The sequence below is a fragment of the Enoplosus armatus genome, chromosome 15, assembly GCF_043641665.1.
Source record: "Enoplosus armatus isolate fEnoArm2 chromosome 15, fEnoArm2.hap1, whole genome shotgun sequence".
NCBI classification, from domain to species: Eukaryota; Metazoa; Chordata; class Actinopteri; order Centrarchiformes; family Enoplosidae; genus Enoplosus; species Enoplosus armatus.
In genome coordinates, this window is record NC_092194.1 from 9760894 (window position 1) to 9776115 (window position 15222).

Here is a 15222-nt window from a genome sequence, read left to right on the forward strand (position 1 = left end):
CAAAATGGAAGCATAAAATATAATTATATGCTATAGCATGCAGATGTGCTTAAACCATGAAAATCAGACCCAGTTTGTGGACAGGGGCGTCCACATACTTTTGACCATATAGTGTATCTTCTCTGTAGTTTGCTGGGATATTTTAATGGGGATGCCATGTGTGAGTGCATCTTATTTTCAACTCCACAGGAGCCACAGGCCTCCGCTGTGATGGTTTGGTTGGAGGGGGTGTTGGGGGGAATGGATGGGTAACCCTCGTCAGACTCAGCCTGAGGGGGAGAAGGGGGGCGGAGGTTTTAGCACAATCTGCTCACCACCTGCTCTGTGGAGAAGGGAGTGGACTTTTCATACCTCACTCTCTCTGTATCACACAACACACAAACACAGATCACTGAGGTGTGTCTGCTCAGAGCACACAGTTAATGCAGCAGCCCCCACCAGCCTCTTTCTGAAGGCTGAATAAGCTATAGCATGACTGGACTGCACACACGGGTCGTGCTCAACAAACCAAACACCTGCTTCCTGTCTGGCTGCACATGCTCAGTGGGCCCCAGGGGAGCGCCGTGTGTCTGCCTTGCTGCTGCTGCTGCTGCTGTGTGGACTGAGCCATTCCTCATTAGACCCCGTCTGGGATCAGTGATGGCTTCAGTATAACATGAGCATCTCAGAAACAACGCTAACGCAGAACCTGTTTAATCTGTGTTTTCTCTGCATACCTCCGAGCTTCTGGAGGATTCCACCCACAGCCTCTGCAAAACCTGCTGGAGCTGATCCTAAAAATGGGCCTGTGAGAAAACCTGAGTCTAAGAGTCAAAATTACCTTCACCCCCACATCTACAAAAAAGTGCAAACACTACTCATCATGAGAGACTCCTTCAGAGAAATCATCACTCTCTGTAAGCATCTAAACCGTATTTAAAGGTCCCATATTGTAGAAAGTGAGATTTCCATGTCTTGTTTGATTAGAAAGCAGGTCTAGGTGCTGTATAAATACTGTGAAAGTATCAAAACGTTCCATCCATGGAGAAATGCACACAGCCCGTATTCAGAAACTGTGCCTTTAAACGAGCCGTTGGGACTTCCGTAAGGTTGTGATGTCACAACTATACAGTCACCGCACTTAGCTATGCCCCCAGCAGGTCATCTGCTCCAGGCACAGCACCACCCACCAAGTACAGGGACGCTCATCCACCCGCTCAGTCTGTAGATCTGAAATGAGCATAATATGGGACCTTTAAAGGCAACATACAATCAATCAAAATACAGCATGTGTCAGCATATTGACGTCAAACGTGCATTTAATCAAGAGCTGGCAGCATCACTTTCTCTCTCTGGCTATTTGTATCTAAGCTACTCATCATTTTTACTTAAGGTAGCATGGATTTTCAACAACAATTTAAAGGACAATACCAGTGATTTTATATGTTTTAACCAATGAATCAAGGAAGTCAGATGTTTCCATTGATTTTAGTATGATATGAAAATGAACTTCAAGTGTGCTTCAGATTTATTCATTTGTTGTCACAGTTAAATTGTAATTGTGTGACAATGACTCAGCAGTTTGACAGTTCAACACTCGTGACCAAGAAAGCTCCAACATCTGAGATTTCAGAGACAGTTGCTGAGCAGCAGCCCTTAGATTGTAGGAAATGTCCAAATCTGTATTATCATTTTCTCAACATCAATGTTTGCTTATTGTTTATTGTTGTTTTGTGGATTCTGACGAAAACACAACTTCTCAATGCAAGCTAATTTTCATACTGTGAATGAAATCGATGGCAGACAATGGATGTTTGGAAGGTAGGAAATCAATCTAAAAGCTTCAGGTAAGCTTTAGAAAATGGTCAGCAATAATTTGAAGTAAGGCTGAAACCAACATCTTAATTATTGATGAATCTGCCATTTAACGTTTTCAGTTTTCAGTTTTCAGTTAATCATTTGGTCTATAAAGTGTCACATGATGGTGAAAAATGTCCTTCATAATTTCCCAGAGTCCATGTTGACATGTTGCATTGTCCCAGACAAAAGAAACCCCAGAGATATTTAGTTTACAATCATAAAGACTAAAAATAGTTGTTGATTAATTTCCTGTCATGAGACTGAAAGATTAAGTGACTGTTGTGACTGTGAAACAGTGATTGTTTCAGCTCTAATGGTAAATATATGTCATTTGTCGTTAATGGATGAAAAAAAGGCAAAACCAGCAGCGCGGCCATTTAAAAATGACCGGGCATCAGGATCACAGCCAAATAGAAGACAAAGTCTGCTCATATCACAACATCTGATGTACTTACAGGACCTCTTCCTGGACTACCAGCCTACAGTGCACATACAACAGGCAGTATCAAATGCGTGTTGAGCGAGAGGATAGGACAGTCTGACGTCTGTCTATGGCTGTGAATACCTAATGCTGCTTCCTGGTGTTATAGTAAGCTTGTGGCAGCTTGCCCTTTACTGGTGGGTATCTGTGTACAATGCATCAGTGACAATGCCGCATGCGTCAGCATCACTGTGATGGACCCCTGTGGAATAGCAGGAAAGTTCACAGCAGGAATCTCAAACAGCAGGGAACCCACTCTCCACCAAAGACATAAAAAAGAACAAAGCCGGGCCAATGGTACATAACTGCTGTGGTTAGATGGCAGGTGGGATACAAATGGAGGTTTCACAGCTAACCATGATGTCATGGGCCGTTGCCTTGTTCTGATATTCTGTTTGTGTTCGATTTTCCGTCGAGGGGAATTCACCAGTGTTTTCTGACATTTTTATTCAGACCCAGCAGCCCGTGACATGCAGCCCAGCTATGAATCACAGAAATACTGCTCAAATATGATGCAATCTTTGATGTCTTGCACACACACACACACACACATATACACACACACACACACACACACACAAACACACACACAGACACCGGCGCCACACATCTCATTTCCATCAACACCACCCTCATCATTATCACTACAAGAAAGGACAGGTGAGAAAGTACACAAGAAGATGTCTGTGCTATCTGTTCAATGCGTGGGCTGTTCCTCTCAGATTCTCAGTCTGGGCTCAAGTGTAGAGCTAACTCTCATTCATTACGGTATTAAAGGAAACATAACAATATATCCACTTGTCCTACCAGGGTTAAACCAATTCCTTGATATCTCAGTATCTCGGTGTATTAGGCCATTAGGGCCAATGTTTATGGTAATTTTGGATTTTTCTATGGTTTTTAAATCAATGTGATAGAAGACTTGAATTGTCTATTTGATTCATTGGATTAGACATAAAACAGACATTCCTGTGGTTTCTATAATATAAGTGACTATACTGTAGTATTAATATTGTAATATAAAATTACATATACCATGATAGAAGATTTCATCAATGTAGTACATGTATATTAACACTGCTACCTCATAACTGGAACAAAATATAACCAGTGACAAAGGACACTAAAACTAATGCATAAATACTTTCTAGAAGAAATAGTACTTTGTTTTGGGGCTCTTTAAGGTACAAGATCAACAGAAAAACCCTCCTACGTGACAAGAAAATTTGATTTAAGATTGAGATTTAATGCAATCCAAACCTTTCTAAACTAGGTCAAGAATGAAGTCACACTTAAACCTCCTACTGGTTTGATGTTTGACATCCCTGCAGCTTAAAGCTTAGTATAGTGGACTTTATTCATCTGCACAGTGTTTGGTCTGCGTCTTTAACTCTTCCATTTTGACGCAGAGCAGATTATGTGATTGTGATGCTTTGCACCATGACAATGAAACCAAAAAGGATCTTTGTACACCTCCACTGTTTTTACGTTTTGGTCATTCTGTGCAGCCGGGGCTGTCCATCTGCTCGAGGTGCTGAAACGAACACAGACAGAAACAAGTAAACCAGATAAAGTAGATCCGTGGACAGAGGCTTACGTTTACGTGGCATTTTCTATTGTCGGCCTGTTCAGCAGCTGTTTGATACTGTACATGTATGTGATATACATCTCACTACTGCAAGCTCTTTTTTCAATCTCAGCTTCGAGTCTCCTGAAATATTAATGTCTGTGTGATACTTGAAGATGACCAGCATTCATATGCTCTCTCTTCTTGGGAGATTTACTGTGCACTCTTCCTTCTGCAGCATTGGATCAAATTTTAAAGTGATAACTCGCTGGAAATCTTTTGATTACCAAACACTCAAAGGAAGTAAACTCCTGCACACTGTCAGCACTTCATTGAGAAAGCAACATTTCCGTCACAGATATTTGTCAGGCATTGAAATGTGAAAAAATACTCTTCTTCAGCCACAGACTGAACAAATACAATCAAAAAGGACACAAACCACAAACTCCTGAGTCAATAACTTTCAATAACTGATAAAATACATACATTTTATATGCAAGGAGTTTATTACCTGTACACTTAATAAATGCATATTGATTTTATACAATTGGGAATTATCAAACACTCACCAACTATGTGATTAAAAGGTTGTGGTAAAAAGTTGTAGTTTGATCCTTAATTCAAAGCAGAATTCATCTGTCATCTAGGATTCATGTCCGTTCCGATAGATTCCAACGGTGACCAGTTTTCAAAAGCTACCAACTTTTTCAAACCTCCTAAGAGTGAGTTTAAAGTCATGAAGCTCTCACAGTAATGAAGGACTTTCAGTGACATCCTTCTTGAAATGTTTTACACGTCTTCAAAGCATAACATAAATCTTGAATGGGAACCTGGAAACATGATAGCGCTGCTCTCCAATTAATGAACAACACTAATTGGCATCATCACTGTCATTTATCCTCAGATGTGATGAGCTGTGTGTCTATGGACCTCAGCTTACATATTTGTAATGTAACAGGACTCTGGGTCCTCATTCAAATCCATTTAAGTACTTAAATATCACTTTCCACTAAAAACAATAGGACCTTTCTCCACATGATAATTCTCTGTTTTAAACTTGCTCTCACCTGTATGGTATGACATACTCTTCAGCTTACTGCAAAAGGCAGGAGTTGTTGAGTTAATATGCAAGTCTGCCTTGGCTTTAAAAATGACACGACGGCAAATAAAAGATTTAACCAAAACAGATTTGTGCACGTTCAAAAACAGCCATGGCAACACTGTCAAAGGAAGTAAATAAACAACTGTGACCTCAGTTTACCTCAGGAGTAAACAACAGAAACCAAGAGAATATGCAGTAGAATTAGGATTCAACAGGTCAAAATACTTGCTCACTAGACCACTAAAGGCTTTGTGTCTGTGTCCAAATCCATCAGAGTTGAACAACAAGAAGCTCCAGCAGAGAGAAGACAGCATGGTCACAGAATGGCTGGAAGCCCAAAGATTTATTATTATTATTCTAATGGGCCCAAATTACAGATAAAGGTGCTCATTAAAGGTCTGCCACCCAGCTGACTCCATGAGGAACAATAGGTGTTGAAGTGAGGAGGAGGAGGAGGAGGAGGAGGAATGTATCTGTTTTGTGTGTAATAGTCTGACACGTTGCCAGAAAGATCCTCATCCTAACCAGCCAGTAACATCACTGTAACATGATGCAGGGAGCTGTTGAACGTTTAGATTTGACTTCATTTGAAAATCGGATATTTTTAATAATTGCAATAAAAGCTGGTTCTCTCTCTAATCAGGCAATTTTGGCGACTCTGTGTTCCCCGCTTGCTGCACCACTCACTACAGTCTGCACACCCGCCTTGTATGCTCTGTAACTTGATGAAAAACGATTGCGCCATAGAAATAGCGCAATAAAGCCCTCCAGCCCGCGTTCAGATCACAAAAACGGATACATGAGTTTTAAAATGCACATCTCTCACCTTACAAAGCTTCCTGATCGCGGGCGTCTGCTGATGATGGGGACGCTGCTGTGTTTTTTTCGCTCTCCAACACCAAGAAACAAGAGAAACTCCCACCTACTCAGGGGCCGTCTGACAATTAAACACCTGCCTTGAAAGGCTGCTAAGGGAGCGTCGAGTAATGTTTTAACTCCGATATCTTGTTTCCGTCTCTAACTTAAGGAGATAACAATTGATTACTGGCCCAGGATGTATAATTATCTGATCAGCTATCCAAATTACAATGACATATTTTGCTGTTGAAATGATTATTATATTTATAAAGGTAAAAATAAACCAGCAGACTGCTTCAGGCGATGAGACAACACAAGGTAAACAAAGTGTGGATTTGTTCCGCCTGCTGAGTAACGGCAAAATATAATTAATCACCAATCTGACATCACTCAGACTAAGAGGTAAAATCACTGAGGATGCATTGCCACCTACTGGAAAATTGTCTTTTTTGCATTGCCTCAAACTTTTATTAACCCAGACAGACTAAACAAAGCTATCTTCGGTTTGTTTTATCTTCGTTTCTTTCTCTTTATCAAGTAAAATAGACTTGATTATAATGAACAATCAGTGGTGGAAAGAAACCACTTTCACTCAAGTACTCGTACTTTCCTTGAGTGTTTCCATTTCATACCACTTTATATTTTATTCCACTGCAGTTCAGAGGCAAATATTGTACTTTTTTCATAATCATAATACTCTAACAATAATAATAATATATAGAATAGTATAGTATAGTATAGTACAACACCCACAGAGACCTTTTTTGTGCATTCACAAACAGAATTATTTTCTTCTGACAAATGTCCTTAAATGCTGCATTGTCACATAGCTTATCCTGCGTCAGATCTGTGCTGTTATTACAATAGAAGTCTATGAGACGCTGCTTTAAAAGTTGAGAAATTAAAAGGCAGGTAAAGTTTAAAAAAAAAAAAAAAATGGAAGCAGGGGTAAAACAGACGCATCCAGACCAACAGGCGGCGGTAGGCAAAGGAGCAGACACCCCAATAATGACAGTCGACGTCGATGTGGCTCAACAACACCTTCTGTGCGTTTGAATGAACGTGCTGAGCTGCGAGCCGAGGCTCCGCGGTGCTGAAAGGACAGCTCCTCCGCTCCCTGACACCTGCAGGTAGGCAGCCTGGACACGACGGCGGAGGTTGTACCAGATCATTGTTTTAATTGCGTCGTCATGGGAGGTTAAATGATTGACGCCATCATCGGCACCGGTGTGATCTGCTTCCTTGCGATAGTCCTTGATTGTGCTGTTTGTGCTTGCTGTCATCTACGACATTCACTGGCCGGCAGTAGAGCTTTTCATATAAGAGCATAAAGACCCAGTTTTAGGTTTAGTCTGCGGGAGTTTCCTTCCTCCCCTCTTGTTGTGGTCTGATTCTCTGTGTTTTGCCTATCTGCTCGTGCTGTAGGTTAGGAGATCACAGTGAAAAGGGTGAGATATTCTTGGTATTCTCAATTGGCCCCTGAGAGTCCCCAGACCCTACTTTGCAGAGAAATTAGTTTTTTTTTCTCAGCAGCACACTTACATCCTCTTTTTTAAATGAGATCACTCCATCTTTATGATCTGTCTTGCCTAATAGGAGGTGTGTTACTTTCACCAAGATGTGTCATGTATATAGACCTAAACCAAATCTCATCCTTGGAGGTGTTATTCCCCCTAATCTTCTTATTTCCATCTGAACTGTTTAAGTAACATATAAGAGCCATAATAAGAACAGAAGACACAGTATATGTTGTGATATATAATAGACATAACAGTTTGAAGGGAAAATTGAATATTGAGTATTTTCGTCCTGGACAGACATAATAGATTTTAACTTGTAACTTTTCCTTTTCCATAGTACACCTCTGAAAAGGAGATTTAGTTTGTGTCAAACTACTGCTAAATAATCACTCCTCTGAGCCTCCAGCAGTTAGTAACACTCTGCTTACTGTGTGTTCACTCTCACACAGATATGTTCACCAGGATGTTAAAACTGAGACTTCTCAATGCTGTAGCACCTGCGTACTTCTTCATGGCTACAGCAGTCACCTTCATTCTGCACTTCTGCTTCTTCATCCCAACAATCTTCCCCAAACCGGACACATCGCTGAGGGGCTCCACAACTCTTCACACAGCTGTGTTCCTGTTCCTGATGTTCAACGCACTGGGAAATTACATAATGACTATCAAATATCCGGCTGAAAGCGCCACAGAGACTGCAGTTCCGGTGTGTTCGCCGCACTGCTCGGACAAAGTGGACGCACACTACCTCCTGAACGGCCGCCACTTCTGCAAACTGTGTAAGAAGGTTATTCTCAAGAGGGATCACCACTGCTTTTTCACCGGAAACTGCATTGGCAACAAAAACATGCGCTACTTCCTCATGTTCTGCATCTACACATCATGCACTTGTTTGTACTCCTTGGTTCTTGGTGTGGCCTTTCTAACAGTGGAGTACTCCATCTCCTTTGAGAACCCGCTGACCTTCCTGACTCTTCTCCCCCTCTCCACTGGTTACTTCTTCATGGGTGAGTTGTTTGATTAAAGCTGATGATTCAAGATGCGCGCTCACTTCCTGGGAGTTATATTTTTCCTTCTCAATGTCTCCCCACAGGAACAATCTCAGGCTTGCAGTTGTTCCTGGTGCTGATGCTCTACGTGTGGCTGGGCATCGGCCTGGTCTGTGCAGGCTTCTGCTGCCAGCAGGTGCTGCTGGTGGCCCGGGGACAGACCTGGTGTCAGATGCAGAGGGGGCAGCTCGTGGAGAACCGCAGCCCCTGGAGAACCAACCTTAAGGACGTTTTTGGTACCCGCTGGATCCTTGGCCTTATCCTGCCCGTGCAGACAGTGGAGACGTGCTCTGAAGACACAGATGCACACAAACAAGACTGAGTGATGATCACATGCCATATCGATAGCTCCAAATAGGTCAAGTTGTAGAAGATGCTTTCTTGGGATCCATGTGGTGATTGATTTTACATACTAAATGGATGCTTTTATGACCTCTAAAGTAGTCCATGAAATAGTTAGCTGTTAGCACACATTCCTTTAAGGACAGGAGCCATATATCAATGTGAACCTTTTGAATAAGTGCATAGTGTAAGTGTATCCTTTAAGTAATTAGCTTTTGGCAAGGCAATATTAAGACTAATAAGTTGGAGCCTCCAGCAGTTCTACATGCACTACTAGATGCTTGCATCAAAATAGAAAGACGGCTTTGCATAAGTGCATGCATTCACAGCTTTGCATTTTTATATTATGCTATATTATACGGTTTGAACGCCTGCGTCTGAGATTACCAATCAAGTGTGCTGTTCTTCCACACTTCGTTGTAGGATGCTGCAATGTGACATTCAGGAAAACCTATGGTCGTTTTTTGCCACAATAATTTACTTTGACGTTAAGGGCTAGCAGACAAGGAAACTACAGTATGTGTCTACAGCGTAAACTGCCAGGCTTGACAACATTGTTCTGACAATAAACTGTTACACGTTGAGCCTGATGTTTTCTACTCAAACGAATGTGACTCAGACAGTTTGATGGAGGCGCAGTAACGTGCTCCTTTATAAGAATGGGTGAGGGAAAATGTGAAGATGATTACCATATTATTATCCAGGGTATTATTCACAATGTGCCATAAACTCATGTCTTACATGCTTACAAATGACCCCAAAGATGAGGTTTTCACTACACTGCTAATGATCGGGCCCTCTGTGTAATAACAGTAAGGACTTGTCACTGTTATGCTGTGGCTGCAGCCACTGACATATTCAACATCATGTCAAGGATGTTTTGGATTTCAACAAATATACTTTTTAGAGCTATTTTGTCTATTCCTGTTATACCAATAAAAGTATTCAAATCACGACAAGCGGCCATTCTTTGTTTTTAAAACTACACAGTCTGAGCTATGATGTGAAATAAATGAGTGAGAGGAAATGGTCTTCAAACAGACTTTTATGACAGTTCATTATTCGTCAAAGTGACTTTTGCTAAAGAAATGATACAGAAAGCACATTTCACAATAACAGGAAAAAAGCAATGTCTGAAAAGTCATCTTAAAATCATTTTTGTGACCCTCCTCTTGCACTTGACTGACTTGATTATTTCTTGTTTTACTCATGATTAGAGCGTATTGCAACAGTAGTGTGTTGTTGTTAAAATAAATAATACAACAGTTAACTTAGTCTTAACATTTAAAACTGAACCATTCATGACTTGTTTTCATGCTATTCCTTCTACAGCAACTCTGGATGTATTGTCTAGCCAGAGTGTGATTTGTTGTTCTAAATTCAGAGAAGAATATCAATTCTTTGGAGACCTTTAAGTACATTCATCTTTCTTCCACATGAAGCTCACAATCTAAGCTGCTCAGTACAAACATGGACATATTCAAAAAGGCACAGGCATCCAGATACAAATTTATATTCACATTGTTTGATCTACACTGAGTGCTCATTTTGGGATACAAGTCGTAGCATTTGTCTAAAAATGTTGTCAGTAATCTAACTAAAGTGCAAGAGTCTCTCAATATGAGACTAAAAGAAACCATTTAGCTGTCATTTCTTTGCCTTGAAGTTTCAGTTAATACTATGTCAAACTGAGCTCAAGCAGCAGGAATGAACATGGCAGCAACATAAGCAAAGACGAGAGAAAAATATATGGCTACAGCACTTCACTTGCTACAGTTTAAGCTTTCACGAATTCCTGCTTAGTTTCTTAGCCTGCTTTACCAGTGAACTGGCAAACTCGTCATAATGTGCTTGGTTTGTTTATATTATTCACACAGCTTTAGTCTTGGTCAGAAACATAATTACAAATAAATAATACTGACACCAAGTAACAAAATTATAAAAAAAAAAAAAAACATGTTGTGGTTTTGGCAGCCCTCTGAACTCCTGTTGTGAGCTATCCAGCTGTTGTTTGAGAATACAAGCTGTCACTGTATACACCCACACAAAGGAGGCATCTGCTCATTCAGTTTCATGTACCATCCAATTCAAAAACAAAGTAAATGGATGGATGAAACAGTGCCCTATTGATTCAAGATGCTCAATTCAAGAGGAAATTGAAACACAGGCCACATGTGTCCACATCGGGTTTTCTATTTGATTTAAAAAGTAAAAAAATGATGCTTATACTTTTTCTACAGCAACCACACTCAAGGCATGTATAAGGAATTAATTAACCCCATGAGTCCTCACATGTACTGTAAGGAATGCCTTTTATGCAGTTAGGAGTTCCACATATAGAAGCCATAGCCCTATTGCAAGTGATACTTGCTATTTTGAAGCAGGAGAGGCAAGAAAATTCATTATAGGCGAGGTTTAGAAATGTAAGCATGCTTCTTTACTTGGTGTTAGTAGGTGTGCTTTAACATCATATTAGACCAGCAGTTCTGAATGTTTTTGGCTCCATAACCCGCAAATTTAAGATGATGTGTAGTTCCTCCTGACAAAAGTATATAGTTTAGTTATAAGTTAGTTTGTTTAGTTATGATGCTAGATGCTGTGATGACTATTTCACACAAAAAAGCTTTTGTTGTTGTTTTGAAATACACGTTTCCCCATTCAATAAATCATCTTGTGAACCTTGGATTGAGAACTGCTGGTCATGTCCATCAATATATATTACGCCAGGACACTCTGAGCTTTAGCTCCACATTGCTCCTTGTCTGTGTGCTGCAGAGAGAGCTGCAGTTTAGTCCAGAGCTGCGGGTCTCCGCTGCTCAGAGCCTCAAGCAGCAGAGCCGTTTGCTCCTGAAGCTGCTGCAGCTGGCCTTGGGTGCGCTTATTCTCCTTGATCAGCTGCTTTGTACGCATGGTGATCCCCAGCAAGCCAGATTTGTTGAGAATGTTGTAGGTATTGCTGAAACGCTTCAATTTGTTACCGTCCACTGAGAACGGGTCCTGGTATTGGTCAGCATGCATGCTGTTGCTGTCATTCTCTGTCCTGCATTCATCTGTGTAGGGGGGCAGAGAGCTGGTCCCTGCCAGCGGGGAGAGAGTCTTGTCACTGAGTTGATCCTGACTCTCAAGTCCCTGTGATTGGTTGTCTGCTGCTTCAAAGTTGGACATGGGTTTGATTGTAGTCAGCAGTGCTGGCTGCGGGCTGAGCGAGCTGTAGAGCCTGTGGCCGTGGTGATGCCTCCTCTGTCGCTGGTCGTATCCTGACGTCGAACTCACCCTCGCCCTGGAGGAACCCACCCTCTTAGTGGGCGCGTCCACAGGGTGTGGGGCGATTCTGGGATATGACTTGAGGATGGGCATGTAACTTTTTGATTGTCGGATATTTTCAGAGCCGGTCTTTGGAGAGCTGCTGCTGCCATTTGATACCATGGGTTGAAGAAGAACCACCTGTGACTGAGGCATCACTTCCAAGGGTGAAGGAAAGCTCCACTGTTTTTCTGCTGGAGCCACCTGGGATGGCTAGAGAGAAAAAAAACCCTTTAATATCACGTTATAATCTATAGTATAATACCTATAATACAGTACTTATTGAATACAAGGAGCATATATTAAGTGAACAAACATTCAAAACAGTGCAAAACTATTATATACTAAAAAAAAGTCAAACTACAATGTACATGAAGACTTTACATTTGCACTCTCTTAGTCAAAAGGAATTTCTATTGCTTTCGACTTTGACAATAAATCTCTGGATTAGTGAACCAAAAAAAGAAATGTAGAAATGTAGGAATGTTGGCTGGTAGCTCAGCTGCAACAGCTAGTCAACCATCTCTCTCAGTATAAGGCCTTTCAGCTACCAAAACACAGTGACAAAGTAGATTTGAGGAAGATGTATGTTGCTGTGATGCATCTGTTAGGCTGAAGCTTTACCTCTGTTTTACCTTAGCAATTGCTTTCCCTGTTTTTAATCAAATTTCAGAGGAAAAAGACAGAAATGATAGACCAGAGTCAGGGCCAAAGGTAGTGAGGCAGTTAAAAAGCCTCCAAGAGAAATCATATAAACATTGCTAGACAGAGGCAACACAACATTGCTGTATTTTACCTGCTTCAAGACAAAGTTATTCATGATGATCATCGGAGATAGTCCAGGGTATGAGCCTCCCATTAGAGCCAGTGGCGGACCAGTCGGATCCTGGCCGATTATCAACCCATTCCTTCCTGCATCCTCTGAGTCAGTAAGATCGACTGTACTGAGGTACTCAGAGCTGGCATCTGAGGAGGGGAAGGCAAGCACATGGGTCTCATCATGTTTAAAAGCAACATGTTTACCTTTCTATTGTGTACAGATCCTGTGACAGAACATTAATACTATGGAAACAGTGGTATGTAGATAAGCATCTCCAGAGTGGCTGGAAGAGGATACCATCAACCTGATGAGGAGGGATGAACCAAATCCAGGTCAGCCTTCAAAGTGTAAATAAAAGTCATAAGAAAAATTGACCCAATAAAGGATAGCCTACATAGAAAATGTGACCTAGATCTCTAGATTTGATTAGGGTTGACCTTGTTTATGACTTGTTAGTCATTTTTTCTAATCATGGAAATGTTGATTATATACAGGTACAGCCAGTCCACAACACGTGCCACACTGGAAACACTTATAATAAAATAAAACATACACTGGGACAAAACACTAAACTTAACAATGTTTAGCTATAGAGCAATGTAATGGAATCATACCTGAGAAGCCTGAATCTCTCTCCAGGTCAGGCTTGGATGCTCCAAGGTACGTTGCCCTGGTGAAAGGCCTGTGTCTGTCGGGTCTACTAAAACTGCTCATGCTTGCTTGCTTCTGGAAAAGTGGAGAGTTAAGAGTGTAACTAAGATCAAAGCAGTTATATTAGTTTGACAAGAGTTCAATGTGGACTCCAACTGAGACTAAAAAAAGTGAAGGGACACCGTCTGCTTGTAACTTTAAAGCTGCTTGTGCATTATTTATACTGTATTATTAAGTTAGTTTCCATCCTCCTCTGCCATTTTAGTGTCGTGATGGCAAGGAATAGTTCAACTCAGTTGGTCGTGGAGGACATCTCACTGACTGAATTACTATTTAGTCTGTGCTTACATAAATGATCGACAAGTAACTTAATATTGATGGGTCAGTAGGGCAGTACCATCTCCTGAAAAGGGCCAGAAAATAAGAAACACCAGTTCCATGTAATTCATGGCCGTACAATAACCCTTTTATAAATATTGCCCTCTTTAAAATATTCTGTCTTACTACTACATTAAATTGTTTGAGTGTTGACTAAACTGTACAGCCTGTATTGTACTAAACATCATTATATTAAAATGTACTTCTAGCATTTTGTCGACCTCATTACAGAGAAAAGCTTATGCACACCCCTACAAATAGTATGATTTCGTGTTTTGAACAGGACATTAACAGATTACATTAGATTACATTATAAGAGTTGTGTCAATGTATTGAAATGAGCTTGATGTTTAAGAGGCCTGTCACACCCACACAGCCAGTCTGATTACAGAGCGATTGTAAGAGAGGCTTTTTTCACCATTTGTCCATTTCTCAAAGTAACGTTATGGTAACAAAGAAAAGACGTCAATGCAAACAATAAACATCATAAGCTAGCAGTGTTAAGTGTCCAACATTTGTAAGTTCTTGATACTGCTAGTATTGCTTTTGTCTCCACACGCAACTTTGTCAACAACACTGTTAACCACAGTTAACTTGATGGTAATTGCGATACAACTGGTTAACTTTAACTTGTTTAGACAACTACAGTGCTGCAAGTAACACACTCTTAGTAAGTTAAGTTACGTAGAAATGAAATGTTTGCGTTAGCTGTTGTCTGTATCCAAGACAGTCTGCTTCATTGTTTACTGCGCTGTTAGCTCAGTTAGCTAGGTGACGCTAGCTTCAGCTTGGCAACCAGCCCATCACGAGACTACTTGCTACTTATAAGCTAGCTATTTGGCTAATAGTATTATTTTTTACAAACCTTACCAATACGCCCTTTGCTTGAAAACAAATATCCGTTTATAATGACATCCAAGGTTGTAGTTTTCCAACAGTTGTACTCGACTCTGGTCTAGCGTCCTCTACTTCTTCTTTGAGGTTGAACGGCAGCTGGCATCCTCAGTGCAGCGTTACTGCCATCTTCTGGAGTTAGTTAGCTAACTTCTTGCGTTACAGTGTCCTGTTTGTCGGATTCTTGTCTTTATGAAACTGCCCAAACATTTTGTGTCGTGTCGTTCCACCATACTCCAGCATGCTTTTTAACTTAACCCTGCTTCTGTTAGCCATAATCCTGATGTCTAATTAATTTCATCCATCATGTCCTTTCTCTCTGATGTAACGCTATACATATCTGCCGCAACCAACAAGCACCTGTCCTACAGTCCATAGTACCGCACAGTGTTCACGGCGTGATGGGGCACTGAGGTTG

General features: G+C 41.0%; 2 protein-coding genes across 2 annotated transcripts; one reads left to right on the forward strand and one right to left on the reverse strand.

The window, feature by feature from the left end:
• The first annotated feature begins 7818 nt into the window (after positions 1–7818).
• Positions 7819–8738, forward strand: zdhhc22 (zinc finger DHHC-type palmitoyltransferase 22). Its single transcript, XM_070921016.1, has 2 exons — positions 7819–8374; positions 8461–8738. The coding sequence occupies exons 1-2, from the start codon at positions 7819–7821 to the stop codon at positions 8736–8738; spliced, it is 834 nt and encodes a 277-aa protein (XP_070777117.1).
• A 2192-nt stretch (positions 8739–10930) lies between these two features.
• cipca (CLOCK-interacting pacemaker a) lies at positions 10931–14841 on the reverse strand. The gene is made up of 4 exons (XM_070920797.1): positions 14781–14841; positions 13496–13607; positions 12858–13027; positions 10931–12274 (listed from the first exon to the last, which is right to left on the reverse strand). The coding sequence occupies exons 2-4, from the start codon at positions 13593–13595 to the stop codon at positions 11477–11479; spliced, it is 1068 nt and encodes a 355-aa protein (XP_070776898.1). The 5' UTR covers positions 13596–13607; positions 14781–14841; the 3' UTR covers positions 10931–11476.
• Positions 14842–15222: the final 381 nt, after the last annotated feature.